The sequence below is a fragment of the Carlito syrichta genome, unplaced genomic scaffold (genome assembly GCF_000164805.1).
Source record: "Carlito syrichta isolate Samal-C Ts95f unplaced genomic scaffold, Tarsius_syrichta-2.0.1 Scaffold130776, whole genome shotgun sequence".
Taxonomy (NCBI): domain Eukaryota; kingdom Metazoa; phylum Chordata; class Mammalia; order Primates; family Tarsiidae; genus Carlito; species Carlito syrichta.
The window spans coordinates 105,468-128,124 of NW_007074872.1; the positions used below are offsets into that span (position 1 = coordinate 105,468).

A 22,657-nucleotide genomic window follows, 5' to 3' on the forward strand; every position below is an offset into this window, starting at 1 on the left:
TCAAATGGTATCTCCATGATTAATTTTTTAGGAACTGCCAGACTGTTTCCCAAAGTATCTTTACCATTTACATTTTGTACCAGCAATGTCATAGAGTTCCAGTTTCTCTACATTCTCACTATCATTTGTTAGCTGTCTTTTTGGTCACCTTTATCTTAGTAGGTGTGAAGTAGTATCTCATTGTGGTTTTGATTTACATTTCTTTAATACGCTTTGATGCTGAGCATCTACTGTGTGCTTGTTGGCCATCTCTGTATCTTCTTGGAGAAATATCAATTGAGATACTCCACTCATTTAAAAATTTTGTTGTGGAGTTATAAGAATGTTTTGTATTTTCTAATTATAACTCCCTTTTCAGATATGTGATTTTCAATTCTTTCTCATATTTTTGTGAGTTTTCTTTTTCACTTTCTGTTTAGTGTCCTCTTGCAGCATAATAGTTTTAAATTTTGACAATGTTGAAACAATATATCTATCATTTTCTTCTGTCACTTGTGCTTTTTGGTGTTGTGTCTAAGAAATTGTTGCTTAATCTAGGGTCATGAATACCTATGCTATTACAAATTTTATAGCTTTTGCTCTTACATTTAGGCTGTTGATCCATTTTGAGTAAATTTTTGTATATGGTGTGAAGTAGGGGTCTGATCTTAGTTTTTGGTTGGGTTCAGTGTGGTTTCAATCTTCTTAAAATTGTGGCTGTGGGGAGTGTCCACTGGTGCCTCATGGCTGTGTTTATATAATTTCGTGAGGGTGAGAAAATCATCACACACACACACACACACACACACACACACACACACACACACGGGCATATACATTATTCAAACTGAATTAGCAAACAAAAACTTTATTTCTGATGATTAGGTTGCTGCAGTGCTGCTGGATTGCAATAGAATAAAATAATAATAATAGCCATTGTATGAGTATCTACTATACACTGAGCTGTATACTACATTCAATACTTCTCATAGATCATCTCTTTATTTCTAAAAACCTGTAAAGGGAAAAGATAGTCATGCCCGCAAAATAGCTTATTATTTATAATTTTCCACTTTTTTTGGGGGGGACAGAATCTTGCTCTGTTGCCCAGGCTGGAGGGCAGTGGCATGATCATAGCTCACTGCAGCCTTGAACTCCTTGGCTCAAGCAATCCTCCATCCTCAACCTCCTGAGTACCTGAGATTACAGGTATGAGCCACCATGCCCAGCTTTCACTGGTGTTCAGGGAGATTAATTTCTAGGAGGAGACTTGTTTCTGATTTGGGTATGAGGTTGAGGGTGGGGTATGAGAGAGAGAGAGAGAGAGAGAGAGAGAGAGAGAGAGAGGAGGTGTAAAGGGGTAAGCTAGTGTGATGGGAGTCCTTTAAATTTTTTTCACCTGCGTGATAAATGGAATGAAAAATTTTTGACAAAATCTGGGAAGGAGAAAGAAGAGAGAAAAGAGGTTGGTAACTGGACTTTTTCATAGGAGGAAGCAAAAAAGAAGAAAGAGAGAGGGAAAAGGTATTAAATGAGGTACCTGGAGACTGTGAAGGTGAAAAAATTGTGAGCTCTTGGCAGAAAAAGCTACCTGGGGTCCTCAGCAGATAAGCCACTGGGGTCTGCAATAGTGAACACTGTGAAACCTCGATGGCAAAAGTTGCAGGTGGCGCACAGCAGCTGGAGGACTGTGAGGACCTTCCTTGAAAAATTTGCCGGAGTCCTGTGCAGGGCAGGCCACTGGGGTCCAGTGGGTTCTGCTGCATGACTGATAGGGATAACTCCTATCCCTCTTCTTTGCTCCTTTCTTCAGACGTCTCAACTTCAGCGATCTGGGTGCAAGCAAATGGAGGCTGGTCACTCCAGTGGGTCTGGAGATGGGTAGTGCAGCCAAAATGAAATATCTTCCTACAATTTTCATGTGATTATTATTTTTCCCTCCACTGTGTGGCTTTAGCTTCCTAAGTGGACTCCTGAGCCCTTCCAGAGTTACTTTCATTCACAGTAGCTGCCAAATTGCTGCTTTTGTTGGGGCCCAAATTGCTGCTTTTGTTGGGGGATGGAAGCCTGGGATTTCTTACTCCACCATTATGTTGATGACTCCTCCTCAGTGTAAATTTTTACAGCATTTGCAAGATGAGTTTCTAGCTTAGGAACAGATTATAACAATTTATTTAGCTTACATTGTCCATATACACTGCATGATGTCTACCTATTGGAAATCCTGACGTATTGATTACAGATACCTTAAATTCCCGCTCTGATTATTTCAACATTCCTGCCACATCTGGGTACTCATTAAGATGACACATTTATTCAGCATCACGATCAGACTATTACATTTAGCAATCAACAGCATGGGTGCGAAAAATATCTGCATTAAAACCCTTTGTTGGAATGCTTTACACTTTCCATGGAACCTGTTATGTAATTAGTACAAACACAGTCCTTCAGTGTTTTGCCCATACACTTGAATTTTGTCTAAGCATGTCTTCTTTGTAGCAGCTAGACCCTGCCACCACTGTGCTTGGCTGAGTTCACCAATCTGTTGTAGCTTGTAGCTTTCCTGTTACTTCTCTGGCTCTTGTTTCCTGGCAGTAATTAAAATCTTCGGCCACTGGCATAGCTACTGCTGCCATTGGAATCACCACAGCCACCTTGGTTTTGTGCTTTGGCAAAGTATTCTCCTCCACTATCATAGAGACCAGAGCTTCTGCTTCTAAAGTCTCCCCCCTTCATGGGTCCAAAATTTGAAGACTGATAGTTATAATAGCCCAAATGATTATAGCTTTCACCACGTCTAAAATTGCTTCCATCATTACCAAATCCATTATTGCCATCACCACTGCCACCTATCCACCACCACCTGCTGTCTCCAAAGCCACCATGAACACTGAAGTTTCCTCCGTGACCAAAGTTGTCATTCCCACTAAAACCACCACCAGGACCACCACCAAAGTTTTCAGAACCACTCTGACCTCTTTGGCTGAATGAAGCACTAGCCATCTCTTGTTTTGACATGGCTTTTCTTACTTCACAGTTGTGGCCATTCACAGTACGGTATTTCTGAAAGACAATTTTATCCATGAAGTCATGGTTGCCAAAGGTTAAGAAGGCAAAGCCCTTTTCTTGACACTGCCTCGATCAGTCATCATTTCAATCATTTCAATTTTCCCATATTGCTCAAAATAATCTCTTAGGTGATGTTCTTCAGTGTCTTCTTTAAGGCCACCAACAAATGTCTTTTTCACAGTTAAGTGGGCACCTGGTCTTTGAGATTCCTCTAGTGAGACAGCTCTCTTTGGTTCCACAACTCTTCCATCCACCTTGTGTGGCTTTGCATTCATGGCTGCATATGTCTCCTTCACAGTGGCATATGTGACAAACTCAAAGCCCCTGGAGCACTTGGTGTTTGAATCTCTCATTACCACACAGTCTGTGAGCTTTCTGCATTGCTCAAAATGGCTCCTCAGACTCATCGATCTTCGAAGTTCAGCCCTCTGATGAAGAGCTTTTGCAGTTGTTCGGACTCCTTAGGGGACACTGACTTAGTCCTGACAGTGGTGGGGAGAGAGACTTTAGCGATGCTTTCTCAGCAGCATCCACAGGTAGAAAGCCTGAGTCTGTTTTTGATGCTGGCTCTCTTTTCAAACTGTGTTTTGTGCCTTTTGACATGTCTTGCAATTTTTTTTCTACTGGTAGTCAGACATGAGGTACTGGGTAAAAGGAACAGTTTGACATGAACCTTTAGTTATGTAGTAGTAAGTTGTGGGGAGAAGGGAATCATTCTATAGTCCCATGATTAAATCTTACTTTTTTTTTTTTGAGTTGGAGTCTCACTCTGTCGGCCAGACTGGAGTGCAGTGGCACACTTCTGGCCACCACAGCCTCGACCCGCTGGGCTCCAGCGATCCTTCTGCCTCAGTCTTCCAAGCAGCCAGAACTACAGGTGTGCACTACAACACCTGGTTAGTTTTTGATTTACTGTAGAGACGAGGTCTCGCCAAAGTGCCTGGGCGGGTCTTAAACCTGCAGGCTCAGGCAATCCACTCGCCTTGGCCTCCCAAAGTGCTGGGATTACAGGCTGAGTCACCGAGTCTGGCCTAAATCTCATTCTTTTTAAATGAGCCTGTGCTATATGCATGTATTGCTCAGGTTTCCTGGATTGCCCCTAGATGGCTGGATTGTTGGGCATTTCCTTTTTCTAGCTAGGCTCTGGTAAAACCCCAGCAGGACAGGCTCTGGTTAAATTGTTTCTCCTAAGGGCAGACCATGTTAGGAAGAACAGAATGCTCTGGAGTATTTAAAAAATGGGTTTCCCCCTTCCCCTAACAGAAGCATGAGTGATCTTTTCTCCTAGTTTTATTGTGAGGATCTGACAGCATTCCTGGAGATAAAACCCATAAATGCGTGGGACCCCTAACATTGGGAACCGCCTAGAGTTTTTAATTCTCAGACTTATCTACATTTAGCCTCCAGCAATACTTCAGTTGCAGCTAACATTTCCCTTCCCTGACACTGCTTCCTCTAGAAGTTGCTAACTATGGATTTCTGTTCCAGTAAGTTGTGATTCCCTCTATTTGCCTGTTGGTGTCCCTAATTTTGGGAGCAGCAGTTTGCACTGTGACCTTGCATCTCTTACAGATCAAGACTGCTGACTTTTCAGTTGATTAAACTTTTTACTTGTTGCTAGGATCTAGTTACAAAATTTCATGTGCTGTGTCCTAAGACAAGTCATCTAACCTATGAAACTCAGTCTTCTCAGCTTTAAAATGAAAATAATAAGAGCACGATGGCTGGCAGCTTATAAGTACTGGATAGTGTCAGCTGTTGATATTGTTAACAGTTGGCAACATGACCATTTACCTGGGCTCTGAACCTCTGGGCACCCACACTCTTGAATGTCTTCCTTGAAGGAGGTTCTCTAGTATCTGCAATCAGCTAAGATGATTGGTGACTCCAGAAGGGGTAGTCCATACTCAGATTGAATACAGAACATAGTTGCCTCACAATTTTTAAAGATCCCCCCTGGTGCTTGGAAACTGGTGGGGCCAGCCTTGGCCACCATTTCTCCCGTTGGGGACACTCTTGATTTTCATCCCCAAATATGGGGTTGACCAGATGCCCTAAGTTGTTCTGAGACTTCCAATTATGCCCTGATGGCATGGCATTCTTTTCATGGTTTCACTTGGGATTTGGCTGTCAGAGGTGCTAAAGAACTGAGTTTGGGGGACACTTACGTTAGACTTGGGAGGAATTAAGGGTTATGGGTGAATCAAGACCAACCCTTGGGCTTGAGCTGTGTATGGACTTGTGCCTCCAATTCAATGTGTTAAATTTTAGATATCATTTCTGGACTACAGCATCCAAAGAGGGCAGGTATGGTGGCAGGAATCCTTTCCCCATGTGCACCCCCAGCTGCTGACCCTGGTATTTTCACTTACAGATTGTTCTCAGCCATTTTTCTTTTTTTGGGTTGGAGTCTCACTGTCACCCAGACTGGAGTGCAATGGCTGTTCCTGGCCACCTCAGCCTCAACCTGCTGGGCTCTGGCAATCCTTCCGCCTCAGCCTTCCAAGTAGCTGGAACTACAGGTGTATGCTACCACGCCTGGCTAATTTTTTTTGATTTATTGTAGAGATGAGGTCTGGCCAAGTTGTCCAGATGGGTCTCGAACCCGTAGGCTCAGGCAATTCACTCACCTCAGCCTCCCAAAGCATGGGATTACAGGCTGAGCCACTGAGCCCGGCTTCAGTCATCTTTCAATCATGGTGATCCATCGCTCTTCCTGATGGTTTTAGCACCATTGCTCTGTAACCCCAATGGGACATTTCAATTGATGTCCTGTTTAGAGCCCTGGGTTTGGGCTCCAGCTTCATCATTAACATGTCACTGATGCCGGGGAAATACTACTCTCTCTTTGTATTTTGGGGCCGCCATAACAAAGTACTGTAGATTTGGTGACTGAAAAAACAACATAATTTATTTCTCATAATTCTGGGGACTGGGAAATCCAAATTCAAGATTCTGGCAGATTCAGTGTCTGGTAAGGGCTCACTTTCTGTTTCTTAAATGACTGTCTTATTGCTGTGTCCTAACTTTTTGGAAGTGCTTAATGATCTCTTTGAGGTCTCTTTTATTTGCATACCAACCCATTCCTGAAGGCTTCTCCCTCATGAATTTATCACCTTTCTGTGGCCTTACCTTTTGAAGCCATCACATTGAGTTTCAAGATTTCAACGTATTGATTTTAGTGGAACACAAATATTCAGCTGATAGCAGACTTGAGCCTCTGAACCTGTTTCCTCATCTACAAACTGGGGATAATAATAACAACACTTTCCTACCATGGTGATTTTGACAGTTGTGTTCACATCAATATAGTGTCACTTACTATGCACTTGGAGCATCTGCACGCAGGAAATTGAACACGAAGTTGAACACCAGGCTTGAGTGTTTAGACTCAGCAGCTTCAGTGGTTTAGACCCATAGCCCTTCATGTCAAGAGCTGTGATGGCGACATCTGCTGGGCATTATGGAAAAATGTGGAGAAGGTATGTTTTCTCTGGGTTTTAAAGGATCAATAGTAGTTCGTTTGGATGATAGGAAAAAATGTCAGTCCAGGCACAGAGACTGCAGTAATTAAAAATATGAAGTAGAAAAATGCATGGTCGGATCATGCTAGGGCAGGGAAAAGGAGGAAGGTTACATTCTAGGGTTTGGAATGAATCCTGTAGGGGGTAGTGACACGACCTCACACTGTTTTTAAAGAAGGGCCTAAAAGACCCAATTTGTCCTCACTATCTTCTCTGTTTGGCTGTAACCAGCAACTATTTGAGCACCCTCCTAGTCACAGAAAGCTTTTTGTCTAAATCCAGAAGAGGTTTCCATGGAGAAGTAGTAACAGGAACTCTAGACACCTGCCAGGCATTGACCATGACTCACAGATGGATTCTTGCTGTAGAGGTTAGTTGTTCTGGGATGCCATGCACGTCTAGCTTCTGCTGCAACCCTGATAGTCTCTGCTTGAAATTATCCAGAAAGGAGAACTGAGTGCACGCACACACACACACACACACACACACACACACACACACACACACACACACACACACACACACAAACACACAGTCTACTCCGTAGCAGAACAGAAGACACTCTAAGGCAGTGAACCTCAAACTTAATCAGTTATATAATCAATGAGCAGGGTGATTGTTTAAAATGCACCTCTGGCTATGGGCACGCATGTTAAGAGAGTCAATGTATAACACTGAGAATAAAAGTCAAGTGTAGAGCACCAGGTATAGTCTGCAACACCTTCTCTAAAATGGAGTGGCATGTGAGTAAATATACATATACTCATCTTTGTCATATCTGCATAAATAAACTCTGTTAAGAATAATTTTCAATTTAGAATACATTAAATGGTTATTTATCTTATTAGTGCAGGTTTCTGTTTATCTTTTTTTGTAGCCAGTAATTCTCCCAAGCCCCCACTCTGTGGGACCCAGCAAGTTGCTCAGGCCTTGGACTCTGTGCTGTGGGAGTGTTTGGGATGAGACAGTGCCTCCTGCTGTTATGGAGGCGAAGTTGCCCCAGGGAGGTCGCTGTCATGGTGCTGAAGGAGGGGGATCCACTCCTACCTTCTCTGTCTTCTCACTTTCCAGAACACCAGGACGAGAATGAATTTTGGGCTGTGCGTTGCATCAGACAGTTGTTAGGTCATGGGATCGCACGAAGGAACTGTCAGGACTTCGCGGGGCCCTTGAGAAGTGCCCACTGAGTCTCCTACTTATGCTCATTTATACTGCTCATCTCTTTCCCAGCTGCCGTATCAGCATCACAGAGACTGGGGTTGGGGAATGAGGGCAAAAGTACTGTCCTGAGCCTCCAACAGGCTCCAGAGTTTTCTGAACCAAGAAACCATTGCAGATATGTAGTTTCCTTCTGTTTCCTTCCAGTCTCAGTGTCTAGTTCCTAGATCTGGGGATTTGTCCAGCCTTCATTGCATACTGTTCTCAGGATCAGTTTTCCTCATGCCAACATCAGGCCCTCCATCTCCGTATTCAGGATGCCAGAAGCTCCCCCAGTGGGGTCAGCTGCACTGCTGTGGCCGACTCTGGGGAACAGGAAGTGGTCAGGCCAGCCTCAGAGAGAGAGGAGGGAAATACGGTAAGTATCTGAGACAAGGTCCATCTTTGTGTGCCTGTGGGCTGCTCTTGCAACAGGAGTCGTTTCCTCTAGTTTTAAAATTTTTCATCCTCTCTTGATTTTCTGTTATCACCCCCTCACCCTCCTCTCAAGTCAGCACTCCATCTTACACACACCTTATGCCTTTCCTCCTAGTGGTGATCATATGCTAGTTCTTGAGCTGAAGACTGTCCTCACATCATATTGTTAACTGTTTGCAGTATCCTCTGATGTAGGTTTATTGTGCAAATGATGAAACTGAGGCTCAGTGAGGTTAAGGTGCTCATTGAGGACATGCATCTTGTAATGGTCAAAGTCAAGATTTGAACCAGCCTTACCTGACCCCTGAGCTTTTACTACCACATCACCATGCCTCCAGCAAACCCTGGGACTCTGACCCTGTTTACAACTGGCTGTTTGTATGGGGGCACTTACATTACAATTGAATTCTGCTCCAACTTCAGCTGGTGAAATGCATGAGGGGTTTGCAAGATTGGGGATAAAGAGGGGTCACAGCTTCCTTCTTCATCCCCTCTCTTCCCTACAGAAGCCAAGCTACCACAAAACCCCTGGCTATTCCTACTTTTCTATCTCTGCCCCAGCTCTGTGGGCTCCTTCATTTGTGAGATGGGATCTGGTGATCCTGGGTCCCTCCAACTGCCCAGACCCTATCAGTTCAGTTCCTTCTCCCCTGTCAGTACAATGACAGGAAAGTGACCACCAGAAACAGGATTAGGGTTACTGTCAGGAGAACTCCAGGGATTAAATATTTGTTTCTATCATCCTGGGAAGAAATTAATTCAAGGGAGGTTGAAGTCAAACAAATGCCCCTTCCATAGGCATACCCTCACCTCTAGGGTTTTCTATTTTACTCTCTGCCTCATTAAGGGTGAATTTTTCTGATACTGGGTTCTTTTCTGATAAGAGAGATGAGATTAAAACTCTACCTCTCCTCTTCTCCTCTTGGCTGGACTCTAGATTCTAGTTGAAACACAATTTATACTGAAAATTTACAATGCCTGACACACCTAGCTGAGGCTTCTGCACAGATATATGTTGGGAGTGAAGGCCAGTGGGGCTTAGGGGAAGAACCATAAGCCAACAATCTCTTCTCTCAAAGTGGATGAAAGGTATACATTGCCCAGCTCTCACCTCACAAGCTTCCTGTGGTCTGGGTGCAGGTTTAGGCCCCACGACCATGAGCTGTGTGGAGTACTCCAGCCCCAATACCTGCCCTCTGACAAGTCTGCAGATCACTCTTCTCTGAGCTCCCTCCATGTGGCACAGATATTCTCCTCCAGGCCTTGAAAGAAAATGTCCCCCTTCAAATATTGCATGTTTCTCTTCCTTCTTAGTTTAAAACAGTGAGCCAGTTCTCTAGCTAGCTTATTAACGTTAAACTATGAGGGAGAGAACCCAGCTGGACACAGAAAGGAGTGATAAAAAAGCTTTCTCTGCAAACATGATTTCCTGCCTATGTCATTGACATTCTCTGGACTGCTCACTCATACCTCATCCTAGGTTTCTGGTCAACTTAGCTTCCGAAGTCTCACATCTTCTTTCCAGATGTAACTGGGTTAATTTCAACTTAGATAGTTTTGCTTGAGAATCTTTTTCTTCAGGGTTACTGGGAAAGGTGATTTTCCAACATTTTAATTCACTTTTTTACATTTTGAGATTAAAATCGTGTTCAACAAGAATAGAGGAGAGAATCATGATTATGTGAATTGTACTTCCAAATACTGTAATTGCAATAACTTAGGTAATTACTACAGTGCTGAACCTATTTTAGCTTTGAATTCCTATGTCAAAAGTCTAAAGCTAGTATGCGGTTCTGTTGGCATTTGAAATATGATGTCACTTAGTTAAAACTTAGTTTTATTTCCAAACAAACTTAGTTTTATTTCCTATATGCCACTTTGTCTGAGTAAACTTAAAAATAGTCTCCTTAATACACCTGTAAGATTTACCTAACTGCCAGGTGCAGTGGCTCATGCCTGTAATCCCAAAATTTGGGAGGTGGGGACAAGAAGATAGCTGGAGCCCAGGGGTTCAAGACTAACCTAGGCAACTTAATCAGACCTCATCTTTACAACAAACAAACAAATAAATAAAAAATTAGCTAGACATGGTGTTGCATTCCTGTGGTTCCAGCTACTTGGAAGGCTGAGGCAAAAGATTGCCTGAGCCTAGCAGGCTGAGGCTGCGGTGGCCATGAAGAGTGCCCCTGCATTCCAGCCTGGGTGACAGAGTGAGACTCTAACTAAAAAAATATATATAACTAAATTTATATATTAACCGTTAATAGTTTTACTTATTTCATAAGTATTTTACATGCTTAATATATAAATATTAAAATAAAACATATAGGCCATGTGTTTTTGTAAGCTTTATACTTTGTATCAGTTATATAATGTTGATCACGTTTATATACTCTCATTCACCTTTGGTCTATCTGAAGGATATGGGAAGGAAGAAAAAAGAATAATAAATGAGACTACTGGCAGACAATCTAATTAGTTCTATGTTTATTAAATAAATTGAATCAGTAATTAATAACCTTTAAAACAGAAAGCCTCAGACCAGATTAGCTCACTGATGAATTTTACCAAACATTTAATAGAGAAATGATGCGATTTTCTACTATATGTTTTCAAAGACAAAGCAGAAGTAATATTTCCTAACTCGGTCTATGAGGCCATAATTAATCTAATGCCAACTTGCAAAGATATTAACGAAAAAGTTAAAAATAAAGAAGGAACACTTATATATAAGATCTATGTCTCTCATGAACATAGATGTAAAATCCTTAATCAAAATATTATCAAATTTAATCCAACAATGTATAAAAATAATTATATACCATATTCAAATGGGATTTATTCTCAAGTATGCAAGGCTGGCTCAAAAACTGAAAATCAATTAGTGTAAACAAGCACATCATCAAAAAAAGAAGAAAAAAATCACAAGACTATGTCAACCGATATAGAAAAAAACGTGATAAAATTCAACATCTATTTATGATAAAAATAAACTATCAGTAATATTAGAGTAGAAGGAAACTTTCTCAAAATTGTTGAGAAAGAATATTTACAAGAGGCCTACAGATAACAACATATTTACAGGTGAGAAACTAGAAGCTTTTGCACTAAGGTTAGGAAAAAGGGGCTAGAATGTTTCCTCTCATCACTTCTTTTTTTTTTTGAGTAGGAATCTCATGCTGTCACCCAGGCTGGAGGGCAGGGGCACGCTCCCAGTCACTGTAGCCTCAACCTGCTGGGCTCAGGTGATCCTTCCGCCTCAGACTTCCAAGTAGCTGGAACTACAAGCATGTGCCACCATGCCTGGCTAATTTTTTGATTTACTGTAGAGATGAGGTCTCACCAAGTTACCCAGGCTTGTCTTGAACCCGTGGGCTCAGGCAATCCTCTTACCTCAGCGTCCCAAAGCACTGGGATTATAGACATGAGCCACTGTGTCCAGCCTCATCACTTCTTTTCAATATGACATTGAAAGACCTAAATGCAATAAGACATGAGAAAAAAAATCAAAACTACACAGATTGGTTAGAAGAGATAAAAACTGTTTTTGTTCACAGATGACATAATGAGCTATGTAAAAAATTCAAAAGAACAAAGAAATCTCCTTGAACCATTATAACAAGGTTTCAGGATACAAAGTTAATATACAAAAGTTAATCTCTCCCCCATATACCAGCGAAAAAGTAAAATTTGAAATTAAAGACACAATGGACTTGAACATCCCCTAAATAATTAAGTATAAATAAAAGAAGTACATGCAGAATCTATACATGAAAACCACAAAACTCTAATGAAAAAACAAAAAACTGAATGAATGCAGAAACATTCCATGTTCTAGCCTATCAAAGTGGATGAAAGGTATATATTGCCTAACTCTCATCTCACCTGCCTCCCGTGGTGAGGAGTCCAGGGAGTGTCAATGACTTTAGATAGAAAATTATGTTTGTTAGTAGTGGGAAATTGCTGGGGGGTGGGGTGAGGGGGCAGAATTGGCAGTAGTGGGATTATGTTGGGGGGGACACGCCTCCATCAAGGGTACCTGCATAATGAACATTTGTATACTTAACCCTGAATTGCACCCCGTATCTTTAAAATGAAAAAAATTCAAAAAAACAAATAAAAGAAAATTATATTTGCAGAGAAAGCTTATTGATCATTCCTTTTTGCGCCCAGCTGCTTGGGTTACCTTTCTCATTTTATCTGATGATAAGCTATCTACCTATATATAATATCTAATATATTATAGTAATATATATTATATGGATACATATAATATATACTATATATTTTTGATGCATAATAATTGAACATACTGAGTACATATGTTACTTTAATGCAATGTGCAAAGATCAGATCAGAGTAATTAGGATATCCATTACCTCTAAATTTATTATTTCTTTATGTTTGGAACATTTCAAATCTTCTCTGCTAGCCTAGTTTGAAATATACAACAAATTATTAACTATATTTACCATACTGTGCTATTGAACACCATCCAGGGCTTCAGGAATCTGTAGAAGACCATATGCTTGGGTGCACTGGCAGCTGACACAAAAGAGATCAGGGACCATGGAGAGGGGCAGGGGAGGGACATTGGGTGTGGGTGGAGGCTCCCAGCACTTCCTTTCTCTAAATCCAACATAGCAGGAAGGGGGCTGAGAACAGGGGAAGAAGGGAGGAGGGGACAGGTGAGGGAGGAACAGACCAGACTGCAGCAGCCCTAACATGACACAGCACACCTCTTGACATGGCACCCACGTGATCCAATATATTCTGCAACACCTGAGCAAAGCCCAGTGCTCAAAAAAATGCCTGTCAGGGGCAAAAGATAAACTCTTCCCCAGCACTCTCTGACTCCTTCTGGCATGGATTTGGGATATGGGATGTGGCCCTGCCGTGTGTTAACATGTCCTGACACACCACAAGATACACGACATCCTCAGCATGGCATAATATGCTCTAACATGGGCCTGAGATGACCTGACGTGTCCTCAGTGTAATTCACAGATGGGTCTCAGGCAGGATTTAAACATAATCTCATTAATGTCTCAGATGTGGCCCAGGTATAACCAAGACTGCTCCTCAGGCATGACTAAAGCTTGTCTTAGACAAGACTCAAATAATGTCTCAGAGAGTTCAAGGGACCATGGGTTCCAGACCTTGGACAAGTCCCAAATATGGCCCACACGTGAGCAGGAGGAGAAAAAGACATTTCAAACTCTATTTCCAACAAGAACTAAACTACTCCCACATGCCCAAAATGTTCTTGGCCATAGATGAGCCCCACACATGAGCACATCCATATGATCCCAGGTGTAAGCACATAGATACAACCAGGTATAACATATAACATTGGGTCATTTATTGGGCTCTAGGGGAAAGGCAAGCTTTCTGATGAGAACTGAGCTTCTGGGACTCATCATAGACCCCATAAGGAAAGAATTGCCTTAAAAGGAAAAGTGACACAGAAAAAAGTAAAACCAAGAGAGGGAGACAGATTCTTGGTGGCCTTGTTAAGAGACCTAGATCCATCTGGGCAGCACTCCTCATTCCAGGCCAGACCCCTCCAACCCTGCCACCCCCTACCTGGCAACTTCCGCAGGAGCAGCTTGTCCCACACAGCCTCCTCCCCCCTTTGGTTGACAGGTCTTTGCCCCGACCCCTGATCTAGGGAAGGCTGTGAAAGGCTGGACTGGGCCAGTCAATCCCCACCAGCCTGGCTTCTCTTCTGTGCCTGGGCAGCTGGCCAAACCTAGAGGTGAGCCAGCTGCTTGCAGAGGAGCCAGCAGCGGGTGACCCTTGGGCCTCTGTACCCCAGTGTGGGTCAAAGGGCAAATCAGGAGTGATCAAAGGGGACTCTGGCCCCAAAGTTTACAACCACCCTACCAGTGTATGGCAGATAAAAACACGAACTTGAGAGTTCGGGTAGCAAGTGAGCCAGGCCAGGACAAGCCCTGTCCCAGATCATCTCCTGGGATTACCTGCAAGTGTGGCTGGGAGGATATCGTGCACCATTTCTCTGTGAAGAATTAGGAGATTCCGAGATGAAGTCTCTGGCCCTCTGCTGCACTGCCTGGCAGGAGTTCAAGTCCTGTCTCCAGGTGACCCAGGCCTGGGTTGAGACACAGCTGCTGTGAGCAGGAACGAAGGATCCGCAGATCAGATAGTGGGGATGAAGAGCCCAGCTGGAAGAGCAAACCTGAAAGCTGGGTGCCGTGTAGGACAGAGGGGAGGCATGGTGTTAGGTAAGGCTGAGAAGGGCTGTGAGTGGACGGGGTCCGGGCAGGGAGGACTGAGCCGAGACCCTGAGTGGAGTCCCTGTTCTGCCTGTCCTTGCTCTGACTGTGAGCAGTGACTGCCTCCTGGGTTCAGTTTTCCTATTTGGGAAATGGGATGTTGGGTAATGTCCTCAAAGAGGGACAGAAGAGGGTCCACAAAAGATTGAGCCTAGGAAAGGAGATCCTGGTGGACCGTGGCGCCTCTATGTGCTTGCAGGAGCGGGGGCGCTGCCACTGCTGCTGGCCCCTGCTCCCTCCCACCCACCGCCTCCCCAGGCTGAAAGCCGCCCTGATGGAAGCCCCCTCCCCTGCTCTGCTCCCCTTCTCCCTTCCCCCACTCCTGCCTCTGGGGACTGAAAGTGGGACACTGACCTAAACATTCCTTTCAGTTTAAGTGGCAGAGATCATTCTTGGAAAGCACTATTTTATTTCAATTCCAAAGTATAAGAAAACAAAAAACAAGAAAAAAAACTATGACCTCAGAGCAGAGTATTGATGGAAAAGCGCGCGCGCGTGCACACACACACACACACACACACACACACACACACACACACACAAAGAGAACTAAGCTCAGTGGGGGACATTATTATTATTATTAATTTATTTTTAACTTTTAAACTTTTTATTTATTTTTATTTTAAATTTGTGGGGTACAATTCAGGGTTAGGTATACAAGTATTCGTTGTGCAGGTACCCTTGATGAGGTGTGTCCCCCCTTCCCCAGGCAGATTCCAACTACTGCCAATAACACTTCCCTGCCCTCCTACCCCTCTCCCCCACAGTTTCATGTTACTGTCAATCCTTTTCTTACAGTATTACGATAGTTGTTCAAGGTCCACTTATGAGTGAGAGCATGTGATACTCAATTCTCTGTTTCTGTGAAAGATCACATGGTATTATAGCCTCTAAGTCCATCCAGGTTGCTGCAAAGTTCATGATTTTGTTCTTATTTATGGCTGCATATTATTCCATTGTGTATATGTACCACATTTTCTTATCCAGTCCTCTTTTGATGGGCAGCACGGCTGGTTCCATGTTTTGCTATTGTGAACAATGCTGTGATAAACATACATGTGCTGGTATCTTTTTTATAGAGTGAGTTCTTCTGGGTATATTCCCAGTAGGAGGATTGTAGGGTCATGTGAAAGGTCAATTTTTAGAACATTTAGGAATCACCACTCTGTTTTTCACAGAGGCTGTACTAGTTTACACTCCCACGAACAGTGTAGAAGTGTTCCGTTTTCACCAAATCCTCTCCAGCATCTGTTATTTTTTGAGTTATTGATGACGGCCATTCTGACTGGAGTTAGGTGGTATCTCAGTATAGTTTTTAATTTTCTTGAGTTGGAGTCTCACTCTGTCAGCCAGACTGGAGTGCAGTGGCACACTCTGGCCACCGCAGCCTCGACCTGCTGGGCTCTGGCGATCCTTCTGCCTCAGCCTTCCAAGTAGCAGGAACTACAGGTGTGCGCTACCACTCCCAGCTATTGCATTTTTCATTTATTGCAGAGATGAGGTCTCGCCAAGTTGGCCAGGTGTGTCTCGAACCCTCGGACTCAGGTAATCCACTCATCTCGGCCTCCAAAAGCGCGGGATTACAGGCTGAGCCACCAAGCCCGGCAGTAGTTTTAATATGCAATTCTTTGATGACTAGTGAGGCTGAGCATGTTTTCATGTATCTGTTGGCTGCTCGTATGTCTTCTTTTGAGAATTGTCCATTCATATCTTTGGCCTACTTTTTAATGGGGTTGTTTGTTTTTTTCTTTTCGCCACGTTTGAGTTCCTTGTAGATTCTAGATATTAGACCTTTGTCAGACATACAGTTGGCAAATATTTTTTCCCAACCCCCTGGACTGTCTTCCTGCTCTCTTGATGGTTTCTTTGGATTTGCAGATGCTTTTCAGTTTGATGAAGTCCCACTTGTTTATCTTCTCTCTTATGGCATAGGCACATGGAGTTTTGATCAGGAATTGGTTGCCAGTTCCAATTTCCATAAGGGTGTCTCCTGCATTTTCTAAGGTTCTTATAGTTTGAGGTTTTACCTTTAGGTCTTTGATCCATTTAGAGTTGATTTTTGTGTATGGTGATAGGTAGGAGTCTTGTTTTAATCTTCTGCACGTGGCCAGTGAGTTTTCGCTGCACCATTTACTGAATAGGTTCTCCTCTCTCCAGTGGTTGGAGGTGGAGGCTTTGTCAAAGAGGAGTTGATTAAGAAATTGAAGTTTTGCTTCTGGAATCTCTATCCTGTTCCATTGGTCTATATGCCTGTTCTTGTACCAGTACCAGGCTGTTTTGATTGTTGTAGCTTTGTGATAAAGTTTAAAGTCTGGGAGTGTAATATCTCCCGCTTTGTTTTTTGCTTTGTTTTGTTTTGCTGATGATTGTTTTGGCTATTCGAGGTCATTTAATGTTTTCATAGGAATTCCTGTATTGTCATTTCCAGTTCTGAGGAGAATGCAGCTGGTAAGTTAATGGGTATTGCGTTAAATCTGTAAATTGCCTTGGGCTGAGGACATCTGTTTTGTAGTTCAAGTCCTCTTCACCACTCTCTGTCTCTTCCAATATATCCACACACTGTCACATTTTTCTTCTTGTTTTCTGTCTCCCATTTTGCCTGGTCTCCTGGGGAATGTGTTTCCTTTCCTTGTACATCTCTGCTGGTAATCCTCTGCTTCCCTTCTTTTTTCCTTTGGGAGCTGCAATAATGCAATGTTATTTTGGGAAATAAGCCTAGCAAAGTCTCATCTTCCATGCTGAGTCACCTACTGGTTCTGGGAGGGGAAGCTTTGTCCTTGGGATGCTTTCTGGTCTTTTTCCTCCCTTAGTCTTTTTCTTCCCCCAACACACCTTTCCCTGCCCACCTTGCTTTCTGTTCTCCTTTTATTCAGAGTTTCCATGTGCATTCTATTCATGTGGGAGTGGAAGAGATGTTAAAGCTACCCAGAATTCTGTTTTTGTTTTACATTTTGTGGTTCCTTCCCTTTCCTCCTCCTTCCAATTGTAAAAAGTTCCATGTAACCCTCATTAAATTGGTTATAAAACCACTCTCAAGAGCTGTGGTGTCAGAAAAATAAAATACATTGTTTCTTTAAAAAAAAAGAGTGAACCCCAAAAAGGAAGTGAAGGGAAGGGGCTGACAACTAGCCCTTGAGCTATTGTGTGTGACTATCTACTCTGTGTAAAAGACTGTATGGAAAATATTCCTACTGTGTGCCAGACAGTACTCAAAGCACACCTACTGTGCTCCTGTGCCTGGTACTTACTCTACATAAATCCTGTCTACTATGTGCCGTGCCCTCTACATATAGCATGCCTATCGTGTACTGGATTATCCATTGAAAATCTTCCTTCTGTGTTCTTGGTGCTCTGCATAGAGGTAACTTACTTTGTAAAGAGCACTTGATATATAGTGGACCTATCTGTACCAGGTGCCTTATACATAACGTGTCTACTGAGTGTCAGATGTGCTACATAGAGTATTCTTACTATGTGCCTGATGACCTACATAAAGTGCATCTACTGTGTGCCACAACTCTATATAATGCACACCTACTGTGTGATAGATGCTGTACATAAAAGGTTCCTTCTGTGTGTTCTACCTAAAGAAAACCTACTCTGTGCAAAGTACCTTGCATAAAGCATGCCTACTATGTACCAAGTACTCTCCACAATGAGCACTTACAGTGTGCCAGGAACTCTCTGTAAATTGTACCTGCTTACCTGAATCACAATGGACAAACCTTTCCTACTATCCTCCCCTCAGCTCTCTGGACCAGAGCTCTGGGACTTATTGGAGAGACCCACATGACAGCATCCTGAAGAGTGAAGATACCCACTTAACAGATGAGCAAACTGAGGTTCAGAGATGCCTCTAGTCTAAGTTGCAGGGCTCACAGGAACCCAAGTGTTTTAGACCCTCAAGTCCAAGCCCTTTCCCTCTGTCATATTAAAACATGGACATTTGAAATGGTTTACTTCTCACCACTTCCCTTCCCAGGATGGATCCTCCTCTTTGGTGCACACCTTTTGCTGCCTGTGGCTGGCTGGAGGAGGGAGGGGGAAGATAGAGCATCTGGAATTAGGTACCCAGCACCCACATGTCCCTCCTGAGTTTGTGCACTGGGGAGACACCCTCTGGGTTCATGATGATCCCAGAGAGATGTGAGGTTCACCCTCTGGTCTCAAGGAGCCATCTGCTGCTCCATGGTGGGCACCCCAATGCATTTCTCTGCCCAAGCTTTAGGACGATGTAAGAGTGTCAGTGCAGCCTCCTCCAATGCCTCTCTGACTCTTTCCCACACAGGGTTCCTACCGTAGCATCTGCTGCCAGTGCCAACCCAGCCGCCTCTTGTGGAAGCCCCGACCACCACGGCTGGAGCTATAATCTCTAAAACTAGAGCGATGATCTCCAAAGTTTGAACCACAGCTGGAACTACAGACTCCAAAAAAGCCTCTGCAACCTGTGGTTCTAGTGGGTGGAGGTTGGAGTAGGTAGAGGAGCAGGTGGAGAGCGATGTGTCTGGGTGTGGAGCCCCTTGTACCAGGGGACTCGATATCCCTGTCCCGGATCAGGTTAAATGTGCATTGACTCCTTGGGTCGTGTCTCTTACAGCAGTGTCACTGAGTGTGAGCGTGAGAGCGTGAGTGTGTTCTGGTCCCCTGCTCCTTCCTTCTACGACTCCTTTCTCCTGGTGTCCATTTGGCCTCTTCCCAGTGTTTGGGTCATTATTCATTGAAACAGTGTAATTTGGAGACTGTTCTGTGGTGAGTGGCATTGGCTCATGTTGAATGTGGAACCTGCATTACATTCCCGCGATGAATGTCACAAGGTCATGGTGTGCACAGATGTTCATGTGTGGTACACATGTGTGTACACTCATGGGCACATGTCTCTGTCTCTGTGTGGGGCATGGCAGTGGACCTAGGACATTCAGAGCAATTCTAGAAAAGGAGTGAGGGCCCACCATGCCTGACTTCCAGACCTATGCTAAGTGTCCAGACACCCAGACAGTCTGGTGTTGGTAGCAGGATAGACTCTTAGGTCAACAGGACAGAAGAAGGAGTCTAGAATGCACCCTCACAAACATCCAGTTGATCGTGAACAGAATGTGATGCGCATTTCACAGAGAAAGAACCATCTTAGCCAAAAATGGCACTAGAAGTACTGAACACATATGTGTAAAAACTTTAATCCATCCATGCCATCATAGACAATCATTTATTCAAAATTTATTATAAAACCAAACGGTTCCAAATTGTGTAAGAAAAAAAGAATCCCCTCTGGGACTAAGATATGTGCTCTGTGAGATGAGTGCTGTTTCTTAGGTCAGAACACAGGGTGTTCTGAAGCAGGCAAAGGGCTTCCCCTTTCTTTTCAGGGCCTCCAGGAGTCTAAGACTCCTTATTGATTTTGAGTTTTTTGTTCTTTTTTATTATCTTAAAGAAGAGGGTTACAAGTCAGTATTGGGAATATAAATATAAATAGTTTGGGTACAGGTGAAGTTTGGGGCCTTCCATTGGACCTCACTTCACCTCGATTAGGAACAGGCACCCTTTTTGATGTCATTTACCACCACCTCCACGTCCTCCACTCCCCATCTTCTGGCAGTTTTCCACTACTGCCAAGGCCCAGGAGCTGACTCCTGAGCTCCTGGGCCAACTCATTGCCTCACGCAAATGGGGGGTGGGAGGCAGGTACCACCCTGCGGGCAGGGTGTCTCTGGCCCTGCCTCTGGATGATGGTGGTGGGGGCGTCTGGTGTGGGCGACCCGCTGGGGTGGCAGGGCTGGGCCTGTTCCATGGTCTTAGGAGTATCCAACGCATATGTGGAGGGTGCTCGGACCCAGCAGCTCTGTTCTATGTGCAAACCACGGCCCCCCACGTCCAGGTGGGTGGGGAGTTTTGACATGGAGTTCCATTCGAGGAAACTCCAAACCTGTCCTGAGCCCCTGGGGTTCCCAATGAATGGGCTGCTGCCCTGGACTTTCCAGAGGGCACTTTGTACTTCTGCCTCAATCTCAGGAGAGCCTGGCCATGTAAGGGTGGTGAGGACCAGGCTCTGGTTGTGCTACCCTGGTGGGCTACTGGGGCTGGGCTCGTTGGCTGGGAAGATCAGTCCATCCCCCCTATTGTGGGCGGTCTGCAGAAGCCTTGGTTCTGGGGGTGCACGCTCAGGTGTAGCTGAAAGTAAAGTGGACGTGGTCAGTTTCTCCACAGGGCTCATATGGCCCCAGCAGGACCAGGACCCCCAGTCCTTGGATCCTGGGGGCCTCGGTGTCCCTATGTGAACCCCTGGTGTGACACAAAGGACACCCCGACTGACTACTGATTCCAGAGCAAGGGCTATGTGCAGTTCCAGGTGGAGGCACTGTTTCCCAAAACGGAAACCACCAGGGTTTCGACTGGCTTGAGGCTCCCTGCCTCAGTCTCACCCCAGGGTTGCTAGCCCTGTCTTCATCCCTGGCTCCAAACTCAGGAGGGAAGGCCTGAGCTTTCTCTCAACTCCTTGCTCATCACTTCATGCCTGGAGTGGACTGTCCCGTGTTCAGCTGAACTCTGGGTTCTGGCTGTGAGTCAGGGGTCTCGTCTGTGCCCTCTCCTCGAATCCTCTTGGGGTTTGAGAAAGGAATGGTCGGCACTATGTAGCTCCAGGCGGGTTGTCCTGCTGCCCTTGCAAAGATATTGGGATGAGGGCCTACTGGAGTGTGGCTGGCTTAGAGGGTCCCCCCCTGTAGTGTCCCTCAGAGACCTCAGAGGGCAGAAGCTGGAAAGCAAGAGGGAAACTGGGTGGGGTCATGCCCACATCCCTCAGGTCTTTGAGACATGCCCATTACTGGAGGGTGTCACCTGTCCTGGTGCCCACCTGGCCTGTTTCCAGAAGCTACTAGATAAAGGTGGAGAAGCAGTAGGATGGAGGCCCAGGGAAGAGGAAGGGGGTGTCTGGGCACCCCCCACTTTACAGCCCTGAGGGTAACTGGGGAGGGACCTGGTGTTGCAGCCCACCTGGTGGCGACAGGCTCCAGGGCTTTCTTTTCTTTTCTTTCATGGAGGCATGGAGCTGCCTCAGCACTGAGTCATCATCCCAGGCCCAGGCTCGGGTTAGCTTGTCCCCAAAAAACTCCCTCAGGTCGATCAAGGACAGCTGCAGGAGGTGCCCCAGGGATGGGGTAGCATCAGGCCTGGTGATTCTGAGAGGGTCAGTGCCTTTCTGGGCTTCTCCCACTGTACTTCTGTGGCCACCCCTGGGTCCAGCTGTGCAGGGAAGCCATGGCACCAGGGGCCCAGGCAGGGGAGTGTCACCACACTCCTCCTGTTGTTGGGGTTGTGTGTAGGTTGGCTCAGACTGGTCAGGTAGAAACCGAGGACTCTGCTCAGCCCCGCAGGCCTGGCCTGGCCTAGCCTGTCTTCCTTCCAGCTAGAGCACAGGGTACTGTAGAGAGTACGAGCTTCCCTCGGGAAGCTGGTGTCTGTCCTGCATGCTTTCCTGGGCACCCTCAGGCATACAGGGACTTACTTTTGTGGATCTTGAATGTCACAATGGATTTAGCAGTCAGTGCCTGCAGACCTCCTAACAGGAACACGTCCCAGAGTCTCAGAGTGAGCCTGAAGGGGGTCTGTGGGAACAGCAGGTATGGGAGAACCTGGCCCTTGCAGGCTGGGCGCCAGTGGCCTGAGCAGGGTGGCTTCTTCATGAGAAGAGCCCTCCACCAACTTGAGTCATACAAGCCATTGACACCTCCCATGGTGTCTGTCTTCATATAGGTGCGAAGTCTCCGGGCATAGAGCCCCTCTCCCTCTCGGACCATCACTCCATGCCAGGACTGGACTGTGCCTTGCTCAGCTGAACTCTGGTTTGGTCTCCTTTCAGCAGGGATGTAGATCTTGGAGAAAGAAGCTTCCCAAGGGCTCGGGGCTTCCCTGAGTTACCCTTGAAAAGGTCCTGCTCCATGTACCCTGCCTGGTGGGCTAAGTCTTGGCCTCTGCTATAGGATACCTTTTGTTGGTAGGACCTGTCTTTTCCCTGCAGGGCAGTGCATGTGCTTCCTGTGGGTGAGGAGAGCTGGGGAGGCACCTGGGAGTGGGAAAAACTAGGGGAGCTGGGCCTAGTGGGGCAGGATGTTTCCTGGTCAGGTGTCTCCCTGGGCCTCCTTGCCCCATCCACAAAGC

At 45.1% G+C, this 22,657-nt stretch overlaps 1 protein-coding gene across 1 annotated transcript; it reads right to left on the reverse strand.

Moving 5' to 3' along the window:
* Positions 1-2,580: 2,580 nt before the first annotated feature.
* Positions 2,581-22,296, reverse strand: LOC103250639 (heterogeneous nuclear ribonucleoprotein A1-like). Its single transcript, XM_021708131.1, is given in 6 exon segments — positions 2,581-3,104; positions 3,107-3,463; positions 3,466-3,533; positions 20,563-20,671; positions 21,494-21,742; positions 22,005-22,296. Coding segments are annotated over 6 exon segments (1,599 nt in total).
* Positions 22,297-22,657: the final 361 nt, after the last annotated feature.